The sequence below is a fragment of the Salarias fasciatus genome (genome assembly GCF_902148845.1).
Source record: "Salarias fasciatus chromosome 7 unlocalized genomic scaffold, fSalaFa1.1 super_scaffold_4, whole genome shotgun sequence".
Taxonomy (NCBI): Eukaryota; Metazoa; Chordata; class Actinopteri; order Blenniiformes; family Blenniidae; genus Salarias; species Salarias fasciatus.
This window is the reverse complement of record NW_021941229.1, coordinates 21,095,161-21,116,199: the sequence shown is the minus strand read 5'-3', so window position 1 is coordinate 21,116,199 and position 21,039 is coordinate 21,095,161. Positions and strand designations below refer to the sequence as shown.

The window sequence follows — 21,039 nt, the reverse complement described above, 5'->3', positions numbered from 1 at the left end:
AATCTGTTAACGTTGTGTTTATAAAAATACTTAATAGTGTCGAAAACTTTTAATATTAATTGTTCCCAGTGGCGGAGGGGATTTTCCACTTGGACAGTAAATCACAGCTCAACTCGCACACACACACATACCGCACATTAAACCTGGGGTGAAAAATTCAGTGTGTATGAGGCCGTCCGACCATCAGTCAGGGACGGCGGGGAGCGCGCCCCCAACACTTCGCCAACTTCCTTCACAAAGCCCCCTTTTTTTTAACCCCCCCTCCCCCTCCCTCCTTCAGACATAAATCTGCCTGGACCTGCTGCGCAACACAAGATACGCATGATACGCTCCGGGGGACGCCACCGAGCAGGTAGAAACTAAAGCGTGTCCATTTCAATAAAAAGAACTTGTTCCCGAGGAGAAGAGAAAGGTTTCGGGCCGGCCGCCGGGGGGAGGGGGGGGGGGGCAGGAGAAACAAAATGGGTTTAAGGAACACAGCGAAAGCGTTTAACCAGCGCAGAGCTGTGAGGCCAGGGTTTAGTCCCACAGGCGCTAAGCGGCAAATGGGTTCAATTACGGCTCTTGCTGGCCACACACGCACGTACAAAGACACACACACACACACACACACACACACACAACTTCCAGTGCTATTTCAATAAAGGGAACACCGCAGAGCAGGAACCAAACAGGAGGAGAAATGAAAAAGACAGAAAAATGAGCTCCGAGCAACAAAAAAACAAAAAAAAAAGGAGAGCATCTTTCAATAATTCACACCAGATGATGCAACAGTCGTCATCTTTACCTTGGATGTATGCTCTAACTTTAATTCAAAACTTTTCTGTAAAATAGGAAGAACGGACTGAATCTAAACAGCCCGAGAGAAACAAATGGAATCTAATGACTGCGCTGCTGTTTAAATGCTAATGAAATCAAACACACCGCGCGGTTTTTCTGGCTCTGCTTTCAGGATCAAATGGTAATTGTGTTGCGGGACGAAGGCCACACACACCAAAACCCAAAACTGCAATAAATGAAGTCACAGTCGAACATCTTTCTTCTTAAGTCTTGTTACATCAAACAGAGAAAAAAAAAAAGACATCCTCTATAAACTTGTAACTTATCTTTATTATCAAATCCTCGGCTAGAAGAAAGAAAACATTTGTTAAAAAAAACTCGGCAACTAACCCCACAAAGTATTCATAAATATCCACAACAGAGGCCTGCCTGGAGTCAGCGGTGTCCAATAAAACCAAAAGAGGAGAAAGCAAACAAAGGAAGGAGGGGGGAGAGAAGAGCGAGGTACAACACAAAGAGGGAGAGAGAGAGAGAGAGAGAGAGAGAGAGAGAGAGAAGATGCCGTGACATTCACTTAACGTGCAGCCGGGCGGCGGGGCGGGCGAGATCCACCAGACCGCCTTCGCCACACCGAGCGTGCCCTCTCAGCCGCTCCGCTGCAGCAGCAGCATCAGCAACAACAACAGCTCCGCGCACGAGACGGCACATGTTTGCACACAAGCAATAGTGGCTTTAAATTTTAATGGCGGCGGCTATTTTCACCGAGCTGCGGAGGGTGACTGATGGAGAGCGGCTGAATGAAGGGCTCCATGACTGAGGTCACGGATCGCACTGGGCTCTGAGAGCGTGTGTGTGTGTGTGTGTGGCAAAATGCTTCCTGAGGTGGCTACAAGGGGAGATGGGAGTGTGTGTGACTGAGGGTAGAAGAGGTTGACAACGTTAAATACATAACTTTAATTTCTCAGTGTTTTACTTGATTTTTTTTTCACTCTGAAATCAAACTAAAATTAAAAATATAAAGATAAGGCTCATAAATGTGCAGAAATCCATGGCTGACAGAGTCATACATCCCCTGCTCTGGTTCTATATTCTCCTGTTGCCCTCTAGTGTTGCAGAAGCAGAGAGAATCACTGCATCGTGGAGGCAACAGGTTTTTTCACTGGAGTGTGGCGGCGACGCCGTACCGAGGTCGACGGCGACAGGATGATGTTTTCGATGGAAGCCTTGAGCTCGTCGATGTTGGCCCGGTTCTGGTGCGTGCCGTTGTTGGGCTGAACGGGCTTGATCTGCACGTGGAACTTCCTGGGAGCGTCTTCGTCGTCCGAGTCGCTGGACGAGTAGAAGGAATTGTCTTTGGCATGTGAGCGGAGGAGTTAAGGAGAGAAAGACAGGGCCAGAGCAGAGAGCGACGAGATCGCCCGCAGTCCGGTCTGATCAGGTTCAGACTGCAGGCAGGTCCGAAAAAGAGACACAAACAGAAACAGTCGCACGCCGTCTCACAAGCTCGCCGCAGTCTGAGACTGTGATCAGCAATGAGGAAGGATATCGTTCTCATTGACTTCTGGCCTGATGCAGAATCCCTCGGAATCCACTTGAGGAACATTCTGCAACAGACACAAAACAAACAGAAAAGAAAAGAAAAAAAAAGCATTAAAAATCTGCTCAAAATGAATTCAAGCTAAAAATTTAGGTTCTCTTACACATTTTGTTTTAATTACAAAAGAAAAAGTTTAGAGAATGCTTAAATAAAGATTTTAAATAAAAAATCTCTAGGTTTTTCTTTTACATGCTACAATTTTATAGAAAAAAAAACTTTAAAATTCAATTAATTCATGGCTACATATACAGGAATGTAGAGAAAGACTGAAATCTATTTCATGGAGACACTAGTTATTAATATCAGTTTTAATTTGAACTTTGATCTTGATTTTATGAATTTGAAAATGTATATTAAAAGGAAATACGGTCTACATAATAAATATACAACATATCAGAAACACTTTATAACACTCCAGTATTGATAGATTGTATATTTCACTATTTTAAGCATTTTACTGTGGTTGGTAATTTATGCTGTTGTTTTCCATACTATGGCAAACTGAAGCAATACAGTACAGTTATAATTACTGAGAAAAACGTTTTTTTTATTTTAGTTTATCATAATAGCATGGACAACTATTGCTATCAATATCGCTCATTAAATTAGATTCAGTGTAGTTCTTTTGTAAAATAGCACATTGTTTAGCTTTATAGTAATACTGCGGAAATCAAAATGTTGTAATATGTGTGATTCTGGTCACCGCTGAGCAAAAGATTTCCGTTTACAAGTGAAATGTGATAGTTTTGAAGTATAGAAATGTTCTTAAAAAACCAAACTCTGCCCTCTAAAGGGTTAAAGAATGGCTTTTACACCATGTGTTGTGTCTGTTACTGAATGAATATGCGTGTGTAAACATGAACTGGGGAACATGTGAGCTTGCTTACAGCGTTTTGGATGTCGATGGCTCCATAGTATCCGGGGGGAGCGCCATTGGCAGTGTTCTGCAAGCACAAACAGAGAAAAATGAATGAATGAGCAACTCTGCAAAACAAACTAGAATGAAGAGAGAGGGAGGAGAGAGAGAGGGAGGAGAGCGAGGAGAATAAAATGGACAAGGATCTTTTCCACCTCCTACTGTTTGAAAACTAAATAACACACCACCAAGCTGAAATAAAGCAGACATGAATACATCAGCTCAAGGAAAACGGCCAGTGTCTTGAGTAAAAGCTATACTCACAGAGCCTTCAACTTCTGTCGACTCCCTGAAAGACATGAAATATTTTTTTTAAGAAAGGGATAATTAATATTTGATGTCTGCGCTGTGAAACGACGATACTGACGTGGAGTCTGTGTCCTTGTCTTTCCTTCGACCTGGGATACCGAATGGTTTCCGCTTTCTAGGTTTGGCACCTGAAGATTAAAAAAATTAAAAGGCAATTTTAGCAAAAAGAGAATTGTTATCCTGGGTATGTCTCAGATTAGTATCAAGGTTTAGGTTGTAAAATCCTTAACAAACAAACAAAAAAAAAAAAATACTCACCTTCAGTGGCAATAGCTGCATTGCACTCCTCAAACTCGATGGGCCCTAATGAGAACAAAAAAAAAAAAAAAAAAGAGCCATTTAGGTTCATTTGGCACAGAAAGGGTCAATGACCCACTGCTGTGAATGCTGTGAATGTGCATCACGCAATAATCGCACACACACAAACATGTACACACTGGTACACAAACACACTTTGGCAGGAGCACAACATGCAGTCTGGCGTGCCCGTACACAGTGTGTACACAAGCAGGGCCGGGCCGGTCCCAGAGGGCAGACGGGGTCAATGGCGGAGTCAACTGTGTGTCTGGTGGCCCTCGCAGAGATGTGACAGGCCCTCCTGGTCACACAAAGCACAACTCCGCACCGCGGCGGCGGCGGCGGCGTCTCTCTCAGAGTTGGTGCGATCATGAACCGGTTCTCAGTCCGTGCGGTGGTCTCCCCCGTTCAAACAGCAGGTAGGAACGCACTAAAGTGGGCTGAAACTAAGCCCGCCCGCACGGGAACACGCAACGTTACTAACCCTATTACAACAAGGCAAACACGTCCAAGATTACACGCAGTGAAGTGTTTAAAGCCACATGGGTAAATCTGCTCCCAGGCTTTATGAAATGCCCTTTTCTGCACAGAAACACAATCATCATAGAAATCTGTTTATCAAACTGTGATATCATTTGGATGCATAATCACCCGTGAATTAATGTAACAAAGAAACCAAAAAAAGAACACTGCTCTTGGTAATTTGGATGCATCATTTCTACGACGAGAGGGCGGCGAAAAACAACCAAGTTCACACTTAATTTAATGCTCATCGATTATGCGCGTTCACCTCAAGGCCCTGCACATCCACACTGTCACGCTTCGAGTGGTCCTCCAGAAACATTTATGGAGGTTTCCTTTTTTTTCTCCCCTTTTCAGTGGCGAAGACGAACAAACATACACAAGCTCACACGGCGAAAAACCTGAAGCAAGACGTGCAATGTGTGTAAGTGTCAATCAGGACAACCCACGAGATGCTTATATGCAATGAGAAAGACTGATGCATCTGCTTTCTAGCTCTCAATTTACATTGATCTCTGTTGTTTACAACTGTTATTGAAGATTTTAAGATGATAAACACTTCATTAACTGTGCGACACGTGACACACGAAGGCTAAATATCTTGTGAGATGAGCAGGAGATGAAGGGCGGGACAGAAAGCAAAGAATGGAAGAAGGTTACGGGGAGATGGGGGGCAGCACCCTCTGGCAATATTTCTGATCTATGCCTTGACCTGAAAACAACAAAGCTAATGATATTTTAACTCAAAACGTATACAGCAGCGGCAGGCGGACGCAGCCTCTCCCCAGAGGACGCCGGTCGCGAGCAGAATTGACGCATTGTTTGGCGTGTGCAGCGCTGAGTGAAGCGCAGGGAAGCGGCGAGTCACGAGAGGCATGCATCACGCCAAGTGAAGTGGATAAAGTACGCCGATGACCGATCTACTCTACTGTGCAATATCGGGCCTCTCCACCGCTGGCGAGCACACGGCGGCGGCACGAACGCGCTGTCGTGTGTTTCCTGTATGCAAGGAGAGCATTTCATGCCGATCAAATCCACCAACTTTCTCTCACAGGAGGAAAGTGAGACACACACACACACCCACACACACAGATGCTGGTCCCCATTGAGACAAATTTATGGATAATAGACAGGTGAAATTTTTATCTATTGTAAGCATTGTAGGCAGGGTCACAGACAGAAAGAATTACTGGACATTTACGCATTGCATTCTTTATTTCGGCTCCGGGGTGTTTAACAAAAGCTGCAGGAATCTACCTACGTAAGACCAAGGCAGAGCAGGAACTCTTCGCCGCCAGCATCCCGCGATTGCATCTGACAATATTTATGCACACCGACGGCAAAAAGAAAAAAAAAAAAAAGTCTAAACACCAGACACGTGAATATTACCTAAATCTGGACGGACATTAGGAACTGTTTAAACATCTCCTAAACAGACAGACGACTCTGTTTATACAGGGGAAGATGTTTCTTTTCTTTCTACTCTCTGTGAGGGAAGCATGCAGTCACGCATGAGCGAAGAGTGGTTTTTTAAATTGCATATGCTTCACATGGCACTGGGAGTGGAGGAGAGGGGTGGACGGGTGGAGGGGTGGGGGGGGGGGGGGTTTGCGTGTCTGGCCCGCCGCCAGTTGACAGCTCAGCTGGATATCGTTGAACACTCCGAACCCCCCTGCCTCGCAGCGTGTCACTTTGGGATTGTTTCCGCAATAGAAAGTTTATTCAACCTCTCTCTCTCTCTAAAGGCCCCGGACCGGCCATCCGTTCAGCTATTTCATCAGGGGACAGACAGGTTATTTTTCTGACAGGGCCGGGGCTGCTGCGCAATCCCTAATGAACAGCTTGATACGGGGAGGAATTTTCTGACCGTTTCTTTAGCCTCAATTAATTCTGCTGTCCAAACAAATGAAGGCCACCACTCCTCGGACGCAGCGTCTGGACACGGGGGTCACCGTATGTGTACACACAAACACAGCAGAGGTGAAGCCTTTGTGCCCGTGACCTGACGTAATGTAGTCCAAGTACGGGGAGGGCAGGGGGGGGGAAACATTCACCGCCGGGGTTTAAACTATTAAAAATGTGCCACTCGGCACAAAGTAACGCCGGTAAAAAGTAAATAGTCCACAGCTACAACAAAAGCAACTATTAAACAAATGACTGGCGGGTGTGAGCGAGCGAGCGAGCGAGCGAGCGAGCGAACGGGAGGGAGCTGAGGGGGCAGTGCCAGAGGAGTATTCCCTTGATTACTGTGGCATGGCAAAGTTTACACAAGAGTCATTGTTGAGCTCTGACCTCCTGAAAAAGTTGGTTATGCCTGCTTAGTCTGTGAGCGCCGCAAAGCCCCCCGTGTGTCACATGCTTACTGGAATGCCAAGCCTGCCTACCTTTACAGCAGATTACTATGATTGGCTCTGATGGCCCTCTCCTACTTCTAATTGCCCCTCTCTATACACCCCTTCCCTCCTCAGGCTGAAGCCCCCCCCCCCAAAACCCCCCCAAAACCCCCCCGACCACCATATATGAGCACACGGCATGTAAAAGCTGATAAAAGCATAATTATGAACAGAATCGATCCGTACCTGGTCTCTCCTTGCCCGTGCCTTTGCTCTCGGCCAGTTTCTGTATTAGACCCTCCACAGACGTGTTTTCAACGTTCCGCACAAACTCATTGTGCACCTGCAACATTCAGAACAACACTCATTATTCTGCACATAGGAAAGGTTTTTTTTTAAACCCATATGTGGTGATATTTAATCGACTTGGTGGTCTGGATCAGACATATAAAATGACAGAAACTGAATGTGACAGGCAAAAGCAGCTCATTACAACATCGCTGTTTTTTCTTCACAGTCAACCTGTAAGTAAAGAAAGAAGGACATGTTTTCCTGTGGGTTCACCTGCAGAGTATCTGCGTCACATCGTCCGCTCTCAACCCGCTGTCATGGCTTTTCCGCCGATTGAGAAGTATTTTAATTTAATAATAACTGATCAAAGTCACAACTCAAACCACTGTTGTGACACTTTTCATTTTTGCTTCCTCTGCAGCAAGTGTCTTCCTTTCAAACTTTTGGAATAATTAGAACACACACGTGTCAGACATAGGATCGATAAATATTGGGTAAAAACTGAGATTTTGCCATCTTTCCAAAAATAACAAGCCCACGTTTGTATAAGAGTAATGTTCGGGGAGCTCCCTTTAACAAACAGAGACTAGAGGGACTTGAGAAAAGTTTGGTTTAAGTGGGAAACTATAAGTGCTTCAAACTGCTGTAATCACACAGAAGGCTAAATGATGATAACTGGCACTCATAAAAAGCAAACAATAGAATTTCTTGACCATTGTTTCGAACACAAAAGACGAACTGCAGTATCTGCGCTGTGGCAGCACACACACGTTCACACACACCCTCAAAAAAGTGAAGCAAATCTGATAAATATTGCAGAGCGGTTTTGAGGAGCCAGACCGAAGAATGCGACATTTCCATTTGAGAAATGTGTTATTCCTCCCTACTCTGTACGGTTTCTTGAAACAATGCTTAGACTTCAAAACTTGGGATTCCAGTGTGTCGGTCAGTTCATAGAAAGAGGGATTAGCCGTCCCTCGATGAGCGGCGTGATTGTGATACACACACAGGGAGACGGCTCGCTGCTGTTGCTTCTCGCTGCGTTTACACCCCAGTGGCCTGCAGTTGGTATTTATAACATCTCTTCCGTTCATTTGGCGTGCGGAGACATACTGCGCTTCACTGTTATTCTACTGTGTCAGGCTGCATCACCGTTGCCGACCGCCGATACCCTTTGGGCAGTATCAGAGGAAGGGGAGTGTTCGCTAGCTTGTTTGTTTTGGGTGTGCATGCGCGGCGCGCCTGTGTGTTTAGCGAGGGGGAAGCGAAGGCGACGTATGGGCATGAGGATGAGGAGCGGCGGCTGGCTGTGCCATCTCAACAAACCATTTAGATGTGCGTGATACTGCGAGAGCGGCTCCACTATGAAACAAACACGCATACACACACATGTGTGTGTCTGCCCCTGGGGCCCCCGCGGTGAGGTGGAGTGCATTAGCCTTCTGTGTCCTGGCAGGAGAGGATGTAGTGGGGGGGGGGGGTGGAGAAAGGGTGCTGTGGTGAGGAAGTATGCTCAGTGCAGCACACGCAATCTGTCAGGTGCTGCTGCCATAAAGGAGGCCACTAATGCCATCAACCTGCCTGGCCCACTCATCTCCCTCACACACACACACACACACACACACACACACACGCGCACACATATACACACAAACAAACCACGTCCACCCAGAGACCTTCGCCCACATGCTCAAAAACATGCCTCTGCCTTCAAGGTTTCCCCCCCCGCCGCTCGCCCACAAATGCTCACTTACAAAAACAAACACTGCACGCACACACACATACACACACACCTGCAGTCCCGCCAGTCCGAAGCTCATGAGCAACACTCCGCACTTTCTCATCGCTTTATAAGGTCTTCTCCTTTAATCGCACGGCTCATCCTTTCAGTCTAAACCTCTTATCCTGTACGGCCAACGATCTGATTCCGGGTTCAGGTCCGTCCAAAGACGCTCACACGGCCAACGGGATTCATTTTTGTTTTTTAAGGGGCAAATCCTCACCGCGGCTCTCGTTGTGTTTTTGGCTTCAGACACTAAACTTGTCTGTGGTGTTTTAATCCCTCCGGTCTGACAGCAGCTGCACATTATGATTTACAGATTTACTACACTCACATTAGCTCAGTAACCTACTTTACGAGCCTGCTCGCCTTGAGCGGGATTTAAACTCAACTGAACGCTTCATGAGGGCTGTTGTATGTTCCGTAGGAGAAAAAAAAATGTAAAGTGGACATGTCAGATGTGTGAAAAGCGTTTGGCTGACTCAAAATAACACGGTCCCCATCTATATCCCGGAAAAGAGCATCACATAGTAAAAGGCATGCAGATATTCATGCTCCTCCACCCTGGCTGTGTCTCTGCTTGCAGCATGATGCAGCAGTATTACGGCGCAGGAACACGGTCTCTCAGGAGCGAGATACTAAAGAGCTCTGTCAGTCCTGCTCAGAGGAGGACGAGCCGAGAAACACAGCTGACAGCACACTCTCCTGGATGTACAAGAGGCCTGAGACAAGCAAAGAATATTTAACAAATAGCTTTAAAATTTACCGAGAAATAAAAACAGACATGATGAACAGCACATATTTTTATTGAAAAATTTTTTTAAAAATGGTGTAATCTCTGACAGGAACAGAGAACTTCAAGAACGAATGGAGGGATTCGGCCTCTGGACCATGTTGCAGGAGTATCGACAGTCCAGCATTTAAAAAGTCAATAAGAATGGATTGGACTCCAAAGACTCCTCGAAACCAACATGAATTTATCACTAATTTCAAAAATTGTTAGCACTGTAAAAAAAATGTAAATCAAATTTAATAAAAAAAATGTACTTACATTTACTTCTCTATTGACAGCAAAGTGATGGAGAGAATATCATTTGGTATGTGCATAAAAAAAAAGAAAATGCAGGAACTAAAGCTCAGTAAAAACTCTCCTCTTCTTGGAGAGAACAGATGCTGGGCGACATCTCGAAAAAGAAAAAAACTGAAGGTTTCAAGCTTGTGTGTGTGAGTGTGTCACAGTACGAGTCTGTGTGCGTGACTAACCCGGCACTTACAAGTTCATATTCCAGATCCAAGTACATGCAAGAGTGTGATTGTGTGCGTGTTTGCATGTCAGCGAGACGGCCTGCAGCCTGAGTGACTAAACACCGTGCATCAGAGCTGAACCCGCTCCTCTGCTCGCCCTGCTGATATGAGGACTATACATCACAAAATCACGCGTTCTTTAAGACTTTCTGCTTTTCAGCGGCGGGGGGCGGGGGAGCTGACCACCTGCCTTTGGGCTGTGTTTTGATTTGGCTGAGTGAATGGAAACAGCGCTGGACATCTCCTGCTCACAAACAGGAACTGTGGGACTGAATGAGTTGCGGTAGCCTGTCGCTCCACATTCTGTCCGACTGGCCGGCGAGCTGCAGGCTGAGCGCCGGTGGAGCTGCGTCGCCCTCTAGAGACCACAACTTCACCACTACAGCAGCAGCTGAAGCAGCCGCAGAGGAAAACAAGCAGCAGCAGACTGCATCCGCTGTGGATTAGCTTCTTCTGTGAGGCACTGGTGAGCATGATTGCTCGGTAAATAATTTAAAAAAAAAAGTATCTGCTTAACATTAAATAGTGATTAATACACTTGTAAATTGTTTGGAAGCCTTTTCAATTGGCCATTTTGTCAAGCGTTCGCATTCCCCTCTGAACGGAGAGGCCTAAGTTGTGCTTTAAAAACCATCAGTCGCAGTATTTGGCAACTGTCCGGACCGCTGGAGGTGATTTCGATATGCTGAGAGGGAGTTTTGATCAGCTTTTAATTGCTCGGCATAAAAGGATGAATGGACCATTTCCTGCTCCTCAGTTAAGTGATTAACGAGATCAAAGATAACACTAATTGATCTGACGCGCGGTGAACCCAGTGAGCACACAGCCTCAAGTCGACGAGACACCTTCTCCACCCGCAGGAATGCGGTCCAGGACGTGTGTGTGTGTGTGTGTGTGTGCGTGTGTGTGTGCGCCGGCGTACGCGCTCACCTCTCCGATCTGAATGTGCGTTTCGTCCACGGACTGCGAGTACGACTGAATGATCTCCTTCATGTGGAGGATGTGGCTTTCTTCGATGTCCTGGAATTTCTGCAACACAGAGCGACGATGAAAGTAATGAAGAGTGTGACTTGGGAGTAAAGTTACTGCACGAGTTTATCAAGTTAAAGGCGATATACCAGGAAAATCATGTTTTGGTTTTTTTTTTTTTATCCTTCTTTATAACTGTGTGTCTGGGTGGTCTGTGGATCTGTATGGCACACACACAGATCCTCCACAAAGATGTCAACTGCAGTCAGAATATAGTGATGAGGATTCATTTCTGGCTTTCCGTAGTGGCACGGTCGAGTTCCTGAGCTTAAGCGCCGGAATTTTTCTTCCATTTGTATCCGACTATGGGATTTTGGGGGCAAACCAGGGAGAATGAGTATAAATAATCATAAACTAGAACATCACAGAGAGAACAGAGAGGAGGACGAGCCCTTCTAACCGCAAAATCACCCAGATTAAAAAAAAAAAAAAAAAAAAAAAAAAAACCCACACACTCTTGAATCCACAACACAAAGAGCTACACACAGACGCTGCCACGATAACAGCTTGCATACGCTGGCGCAGACACACCCACAGACAGACAAAGAGGACACACACATGCAGGAGCCCCGCTGATGTCAGAGAGCACATGTGTTCACTGTTTATAATATACGGCGGCCACATGTGCGGCGCTGGAGATGAGCCTGGACCGTGATCCTGGGGAAGCGAGACTGCAGCGCCGCTTTTTCTGGTGGAGGAGGGGTGGGGGGGGGGGGGATAAAAACAAAAACACTGTGCTAACTGAAACCAGCACCGGTGGCAGAGCTGCTGCGGCGCGAGAGGATATGGACGGCCAGGTTCTGCTGATCTGATTTTAATTTGGAGTTTATCTAATCAGCCTCTCAGATGGATCCAATCAGGGATTTCCACAACGATTCCGTTGCAGAGGAAAAAACACAATCTGGAGATAATACAGGGCACCAAACAAGGCGTGCACACACACACACACACACACACACACACTGCAGACAATAGACAAAGCTTGTGAGCCCTCACTTTATAAAGAAAATGCACACAGAAGAGGAAAGCCGAGCCGTACCTGTGCAGTTTCTGCCATCTTCTGTTCAAACTCGGACTTGGCGGCGGCATATTTCTCTACGTATGATTTATAGGCCTCTGTGGCTTTTTTGGCTTTCACTCCAGCCTGCAAACAATAAACAGACAAGGTAAATAACAACGACGAGTCTGTACACTGAAGACGATAACTTTCTGTTTTAAAGCATCACCCAGCACAGGAGGTATCTCGGTTCACAGCCGCATACAGCACAATTTCATCCCAGGAGCCAGAAAATCGTAGCAAAATAACCAATAAAATAACAGCAGAAATTGTTTCAAGTTGTTGTTCAGTTTGCGCACACAGGACTAAATGTTTTCCACCCCTGATTGAGCATAACAGTCAGTAAACCAAGCTCCGATTACCATCTGAAAGAAAGAAGGTCTCGGAGGTTAATGTCGCTGTATAAACCGAAGTGTTGAGGCACTTCATCATGCCTTATTGCCATACCATGATTATGTGGGTGTGTGTGTGTGACCTCCCACCTTGTCCACATCTCTCTGGGTGGCCCCCTCTTTGCGGAGGCGCTCCTGCTCCACAGTTTTGGCATTGTAGTTCTCCTTGGATTTCTGCAGAGCCTGAGAGATGGTCTGGATGTTCTGGACGGCCTCCAGGGTGGACGCCACCTCCTCTTTTGTCTGAACACACACACACACACACACACATGCAAACACGCTTTAACTCAGCTGACAACAAGCTAAATAATGTGTGCAAGTGTCACCCACTGCTCCAGCGTCTCTGGTAGCACAACAAACAATTAACGCTTTCCCTGAAATAGCTTCATTCATTATGTGAGCTTGAAAAGCAACAATTCCATCTTCACCTCGGACAAAAACGCCTCTGTGGTTTGAATAAAACACATTTTCACTCTCTCGCATGTGACTCAGGACTTTGACATGTTACAGCAGGAAGCAATTAAAGCTATATAGCGGCTATTAAAAATGTAAACAAATCCACATTTTGATCTCAACACACAGCATTCGCTCTGTTTTTGCAGCCCTTCATATCGACGTCACGAATGAAAGGACATAAAAAGAGAAATATAATCAAAAGCTAATGGCTTGCAATTACAGTGCCCACACACTAAGCTTGGGAAATCATTTGTTTGACTTCGGAGAGGAAGTGTACTGGGAATCGCCGCGGCTGCGAGTCGGTCCCGGCCGCAGTGACCGAGATAATTACACACATGCTGATATTCAGGACAATGTCGAGGGGAATTTTTAATATGATACAATACACTGATGCAATTTACTGGTTTGAAAACTTAAAAAAAAATAAAAGAAAGTATTTAAGGGATAGTTTGTTTTGACATAAACAGTGCTACCACAAAAGCCAAAGAGTGATGGTTGATGAACAATACAAAGCTCTTTCTGAAAACAGTCTCTACGTCTCCACGGGATCCGTTTGTTGAATCTTTTATATGTGTAAACAGAGAAAATTACGATGGAGTCTAAACGATGTGAACGTGCGCACGCTTTAGACACCTGTGACGCGGAGCGACACACACTGTGAAGCCTCCGTGCGGCGCTGCGCTAATGACGCGCTCGCTGGTAACTTTCAGAGCGAAAACTCGGACCTCCCAGTGGGAAAAATTACATGTGAGATACAAGCGTCGACGAAGTGAGCAAAATAGGAGGGTTTGGAGAGCGGAGAAACATTCGAGCATCTCTACGTGAAATAGATTTCCCAACTGATGCACTCTGAAATAAACCAGCATTATCTTAGGTAAAGTCAAAATTAATTAGCCAAACCTAGCATGACTTATTTAGGCTGAAAAAATAACAATAGCATGTGCAGTTCAGATTTCGGCATCATTTTATGTGCATTTTTTTTTATTACTCATGGGTGATGATGACTTTTTGGCTGATTGTCAGCACAGTGTCAAGTGGGAATTCCCCAAATGTGAACATTCCCACTTCACTGAATGCATCATTTATATAAACACAAATCGCCTCTTATTCAATCATCCTCACTGAGCCCCTCCAGGTATTTACTATGACACAATTATGACAGATTATATACATTAAAAAGAGATCAAATACAAATTTTGTGTTAAAATGTGTCACAATGTTCAGCAGCTACATTTCCGTGTGAGATCCAGCTTTGTAGCAGCCAAAAGGAAAAAGAAGCTTCAAGAGACGAGGACTGCGAGGAGCTGACTGAGAGACACTTTTTTAGCACAAAAGCAACTCTAATAATTCCACTGTACTTTGCGTTCTGTGGCTTCATGCATGAGATATGAGCCGATCGTGTAACAACACCACACACACTGAGATGGAGTCAGCTCGGGGATCTTTACTGCTTCAACACAGCTTCCTACACCCCGGAGGTTTAAAGACGAGCGCGAGAGACAACTTTTAATCGAAAGCGGTCACAAATGGATGCATATTTTAAAAGGCGGTGAAGACGAGCACGGGGGAAAAACTGGAGCAACAAACCATTTGCAAAAATTGGAAAGGAAACAGTTGGAGAGAGTAAGTGACACTGGTGGGCACTTAAAGTTTCAGACCTCAGTAACTTCTTGGCACTTACAGAAAGATTTTAACATTTTAACCACAACTGAACCTTAATTCAATTGCAAAAAACTCTGTAATTATAGTATTAAATCAAAATGTTCAACAAATTACTGGCTTAATGCTGTTAGATCCCTGTAGCTAAACTGCTTCTGGCCTTCTGGAACATGAACAGACCCAAATGGTCGTATTCACATATTCATTTTATTATGCGTTTATGAAATATAATGGCTATGATGGCAGAAAAATCTTTGTGTACATATTATTCAAGAAAGAAAAAAAGAGTAACGGATATTTCTATTTTTCTCAATGCTTTGTTGCACACTTTTAAATATGTAAACACTCAAACTGCGCAGGCTTTGGGGTAAAATGTAATTTATTGTGCAGGTTTTCACTCTGAAACCCATTTTTTACATGTGACTCACACCGTTGACCTCTACAGGTGGTTTAAGTGTGAGTACACGTGGGTCTTAAAGGGAAATGGAGCTCTCTCTCTCTCTCAGAAGTTGTTTTTGGCATGAAGGTAAATCAACCAATCAATGATTAATGAAGAGTTTCATTTTGTCGCCATAATAAAGAGGCTGAACGATGTGATGCTGCTTTTCGTCCAACGTCTCCTCACCTTTTTGTGTGCTTTGGCCTGCTCCTCCACGTACTTCTGGACCTCTTTTATCAGTTCCTGCAGTTTCCTCACCAGCTCCATGTGACAGCTGGCCAGCTTCTCCGTCGAGCTCTTGAACACGTCCCACACCGGAGCGAATGTCCTGAGGCGAAGGGCGGAACACGAATCACATTCACATCCTTAACTCTGTTCATTTCTCCGCAGAGCCAGAAAGATGTTTGCTTCACTCACCCGAGCTGAGAAAAGTTGCCCGCTGATTTGGCGAGTTTGGTCATTGACCTGGCGTAGGCCTCTTCAATGGTGCTTCTGCAACACAATATAACACATTTGGTATAAAAACAAGCTGGACAAGAATCCTTGGGTTTACATGACAACATTAAACCAACTTTTCTGTTTTTAAAAATCCCCGAATTGCACAATATGTCTGAGTTTGGCGAAGAATCTGCAGCGAAGGTTCAAACACTTGAAGCTCTCAGCCAAAAACGCCCACTCAAGGGTTTACAACATAAATGTTTGACCACCTGCACTTTGTGTTGTGGGCAAATAAATCTGGTTCGGCTTGGGAGTCGTGCGTGAACCTCATGCCAAAGATGACAGAGCACGCGAGTGTTTGGATCACCGGCACTTTTCAATTCGCTTCATTTTTTATTTCTTTATCCTGCAACAAAAGTGACAGGAGGAGAAACTGCAGCAGTCGAGGCCTGAATTATGCATGTCTCGTTTAGCCAGCCTCTCTCGCCACAGTCATGTCACAGGAACAAGGTCAGCCAGGGGGAAACGGGACAAGCGTGCACGCACACACATTCATCCACCACTGACACACACAAACACACGCACACACACAGGTGCATAAAAATAAACCAACACAGAGGATGCAACAAGCTAGAAATGCATTTCCCCTTCCTTAACTTTCTCCGATTGCAGGATGGAAGTTTATTTTTAGACGTTATCTGGACCAAAAAGGACATCAGCCTTTCAGCAGAAACCCTGACCAACCCTTAAAGTTTGTACGTTTAAACAAGGAAAGCAAAACATGTTCACGAGTAAACCCGTGGATGCATCGCTAATGAACATATTAGATTTATTCTAACTCTTAAATTATACTTGAATTTATGAATCAATATGTTCCTGCTAAAGTGTTTTTTTTAATTACAACTACAAGACGATCTTCAAAAGTTTTACTTGTATTTAACACCAGATTAATCTGACTGACCTGACTGCAGATAAAAGGCTTGTAAAGTGTGGAGTGTGTCTCCCACCAGGGGGCGCCACAGAGCTTCAGGAAAAACGTCAGGGTAAGGTGGATAGATGCCTTTCCCCGGCATGAAAACTCTTCTAATAGGCAGTTGACTAAAAGATGGATCCAATTATCTGTTAAATATTTGCGGCGTTCTCTGTGGACAGGGAGAGGATTTCACTCTGCAGGCAAACGTGTTTTTTAAACTGTACAAATGGCAATAAACTTCAACTTGTGTCAAATAAACATTTGAATTAGTGAGAAGTTACTGAATTCACACACGAAAACACACATGACTAAAGCAGCTTCATCAACACTAAGTTATTCAATTAACTCAAAAAAGCAGCAACCAGAAGAAAAACATTGCTAAAAAGATTTATTAAGGGAAAACATTATTTTTTAACATTTCCCTTTTTCGACGCTCCAATTCGTCTTGAATCCTGTATTGAAGCTGAGACAGAATAACCCCAATCTGATCGAGGACGATGTACAGTACAGCAAGTTTTTTTTTTAAATAAAAAGTAAATAAAACAATAAATATTATTCTAAATTATTTACTGTAGAAAGTTGCTTTTGACATGGAACACTCAGGTTCAACTATTGACTGTATAATTCATTTTTGAATATATAACTGATGGTGAGTCTGACTATATTTCTATAGATAGGAGACATAAACTACAAGTCTATGTTCATGTGGTGCATTAAGATCTTTCCCCCACCAGAGGAAGCCAGAGTGCAATTTTTTAGAAGACAGATGCTCAAAAACATTAAAAGTGTCACTTTATTTTTTTACCAGAAGATGGCACAAAGTGTAGAAATCCTCCTCATCGCTAAGTAAGAAAAGCTCAATGAAGTTAGACAGCAAGGGAATCACTGCCTAAAACAAACTGTTGGTGGGTTAATCTTTGATGAAAAGATGATTTATTGCAAAATGGTTTAACAATAGAAGATTAATACGTAGCAAAATAAAGTCACATTTCAGGCTTGGAGATCTTTTTGTACTGCGTTGACATCCACCACAGAAAAACCTGCAGATGCTTTAGTCCGCTCAGGGATTCTGCAATTTTGTGTTTGTGTGCATGTATTTTCAGCTACTTTCAGATTTTTAAATTCGCCGTCTGTTAAAGTTCTGACTTTAATGACAATAAATAATCAAACAGGTGTAGATTATGAGTAATTTTCTTGTTAAGAGTATTTTTGCAATTTCACTGAGGAATCCCACAGTGGAAGGCTGTTTCATTATTTTCAAAAGCTGAAATAACCTCTGAATTACAGTCTTTCATTTCTTCCAGCCTTTAATAAACGCAGTTGGCTGAGCGTATCGGTGTTAAAGTACATTCCTCAAAAAGGTAGACGGAGGCTGGATTCCTCCGCTGGACCATCAAGCGTGTGGCAGGTTATAAACACGCACGTCTCGCATGGCGAGGTTAATCTTCGTGGGTTTGAAAAGAAGTTCCGATTACGAGTTTGTGAAAGCCACGGAGTCTGGTGGTGCGTGAGGCTCATGTTTAAGCTCCCTTCAGCAAAAAGCTTCAGCTTACTTCATATTCTGTGAGATATTTGTAATAACTTGTAGTAATTGTTGGTCAGTTCTTATTGCCAACAGAACGGACTTTTGGGGAATACACACTGTTTGTGGCCTGATAAACTGAGTGGATTCTCTTTGTTTTTTTGGAAAACGCTGTCAGCTGACGAGTCTGATTTTATCACGGGCATAAACAGAAGGAACTGGAAATGCAAGTGTTGACTTGCAAATGCATTTGAGCACCGAGAGAGCCACACTGGCAGGAAGAGGGAGGCGTACCGGAGAGCTAAACACGGTATAACCGGTTAATAAGCAATGTGTCGGAAATATAAGCTTAACCATGATTTCCTGCTCAGAATCGTCTGGCTGGCGTGGATCCGACCTCACCTTTCTCTGATGAAGTCTGTCAGCTCCTTGGTGGAAATCTGGCCGTGCTTCATGTTATGGTAGAGGACGTCAAAGCCATTATTTTTTTCCCCCTGGAATTTTTGGAGAGAAAACAACAAAGCAGAAGAAGATTAGTGACAGGAAAAGAAGCAGAAAGGCATCAAGTCCGATAAACAAACCAGCGATACCTGTTTCACCGTGCAGATCGTCTCTAATAGCAGCTCTCTCATTGCCTGCATAGCTTCCAGCTGCATCTGCAGCAGACTCTGGTCAATCATACTCATCTTGGCCATGTTTGAAACAAAAAACAAACCGTGTGGTAGAAAATAGCCCACAGTATAAGAGAAAGTCTGTCCGCTGCTGCAGTTGCCATGTCACTGGGTAACAGTGTCCAGTTGCAGTGACGCTTTGAAAAATGCAAACGAACCACTAAATAATTCATACGAAAGAGGGAAAAGGGGGCTTTGTGTTTAATAAAACAAGATAAATGCTTAGTATTGATCATTTTTGTGGTACTTGAGAAAAGTGCTCAACGAGAAATAATGTACTACTAAAAAAAAAAAATAAGAAGGCATGGGTCATCAAATAAACAAGAGGTGCAAAAAATGAAGGGAAAAAAAAACAAAATAAGATAAAAAAAAAATTACAAAATAAAATAAATGGTAACAAACAAAACAGGAGCAGAGTCTCAAGCAGAGTTAAAAGCCAAAGGTCTTCAGATTAGTTATAAAAACGGACTGAAGAGTCACTTGCACAGCGACAGCTTACAGATAGAGCACGCAGCTAACAGCCGCTGTCATTCTGAGAGCAACTTCGCTCCTTCCGGCTGCACAAGTAGTGAGATACAGCAGCCAGACCAATATAGCCAGTTCACATGATTGCAGGAGAGAAATGCCAGACTGGGGTTTGACCACTGGATCTATTTGTGTCAGGCTCTGGAGACACAATATGTGTTTTTCTATAGCAGCTACCGTTTCGCATATTATCATTTCATTTAGGAAAAAAACCATGATGCAGAGGAGAAACATGCACATTTTCTACAGTCTGGACTGTGACAGTTACTTGTCCATTGAAAGACTTTCTCAAAACTGATCCGTTAAACTCTTGTCTTCAGTTCTTGCTGACGGCATTTAATGTCCCTTCTTCTCTTAACAATCACTCCCAGACTGTTTATGATACCAGGAAAATTAAGAGAAACAAAAACATTGCATAATATACTTGTCATTAAGGTGGAGCAGGAAGACGATCCAATCATTGACGAGACTTGATATTACTGTTAAAATGGATCATATATTAGATCCTGGTCTTCACGGTACTTGACCAAAGCGAAGCCAAACATTAAACTCGGAGACTGATAAGAGCCTTATCAAGAGCAAGGTGACGTAATTGTGCCAATTAATCAATAACACAACCTTCATTTGTGATTTCAAGGAAACTGAAAGCAACGTGGTGGGTTTTTCCATTCATTTGATCCAACTCAGGACGACAGGCTGCTGTAGCGGATCCCGGTTAACTGTGATTGAAGGCACCTGGTAACAGATTACTCCATATCACAGTATTTGTTCTCTTTGCGTGTGGCCTTGTTTTGTTTTATGGCTCTGTGCCCGCCATGTATGAACTAAACACACCTGTCAATCAAACAGGAAGTGTTAAATGATTTAACTGGCCATTTTGGGGGAATCAATTTCAATTAATCACCTTTTTTCAAGTCTAAAACTCATTTTGAAATTGCAGGTAATGAATGCACGGCGCCCTCGAGTCAGTCAGTCTTTTGCTATGTAAATTGTGTATATTAATATCAGGATATTGACAAATTCGTGATGTGTTTTGCGGAAAGACCAGAAGGAGAAGGAACACTTTAGTTCCTCGAAAGACAAAAAAGCAGAGCAGCAATTTCACTGACACGCGATAGAAAACATTAAATATCTGTTAATTGAGATTACTGGAGTCAAAATGTGACTCATTTTCGTGGAACTGCAGCTGTGTTCATTCATTCTTGTGTAAAATCTGTGGCCCAACTTTGTGTCACCTCAGCACGGCGCCGTCCCAGACGTTTCCTTGCTCGCGGATCACTCCGGTGTCAGCAGTTTGCTTTACAGACTCCAGGAGTGAAGCCGGTTTACACACAGCACCAGACTCTCTCTGTCTCTCTCTCTCTCTCTCTCTCTCTCTCTCTCTCTCTCTCTCCACACTGACAGAGATGAAAGGTCAGGAGGTTTGTGTCAAAAAGCCACACGTTTGCTCTAATAGCACTATATTTACAGAGCAAATAGAGACTGAAAGAGAAGCGGAGAGGTTCTCTGGGCTCATCGGCCGACATCTCAACCCGCTGGGCAGACCACGGACACGCGCTTCCTGCTGCGAGAAAAGAACCAGAAGGGCCGAGTCAAGCTGCGACTTTACTGACAGCAAACAGCCCCGACGCCTTAACTATACTGCACGACTATAAAAATTAACCTTACACAACACCTCGCGCTTTACGGCCCCGGCTCTGAGAATAAAGAAGTGAGAGGCACATTGTGAATTGGCCAATCGCTCCACA

General features: G+C 44.1%; 1 protein-coding gene across 8 annotated transcripts in view; it reads right to left on the bottom strand.

Annotated features, from left to right (window-relative positions):
* The window catches only part of fcho2 (FCH and mu domain containing endocytic adaptor 2), a 40,787-nt gene that overhangs the window by 11,531 nt on the left and 8,217 nt on the right, over positions 1–21,039 (bottom strand). For all 8 annotated transcript variants that reach the window (XM_030085425.1, XM_030085428.1, XM_030085429.1 and 5 more), the window contains exons 2-14: positions 18,498–18,589; positions 15,580–15,654; positions 15,349–15,490; positions 12,699–12,851; positions 12,199–12,303; positions 11,061–11,159; positions 7,001–7,097; positions 3,861–3,905; positions 3,661–3,730; positions 3,558–3,582; positions 3,265–3,321; positions 2,327–2,384; positions 1,965–2,140 (exon numbers count right to left, since the gene is read on the bottom strand). In XM_030085425.1, the coding sequence (XP_029941285.1) occupies positions 1,965–2,140; positions 2,327–2,384; positions 3,265–3,321; positions 3,558–3,582; positions 3,661–3,730; positions 3,861–3,905; positions 7,001–7,097; positions 11,061–11,159; positions 12,199–12,303; positions 12,699–12,851; positions 15,349–15,490; positions 15,580–15,654; positions 18,498–18,589 (1,194 nt within the window). The remainder of the gene's footprint in view (positions 1–1,964; positions 2,141–2,326; positions 2,385–3,264; positions 3,322–3,557; positions 3,583–3,660; positions 3,731–3,860; positions 3,906–7,000; positions 7,098–11,060; positions 11,160–12,198; positions 12,304–12,698; positions 12,852–15,348; positions 15,491–15,579; positions 15,655–18,497; positions 18,590–21,039) is intronic.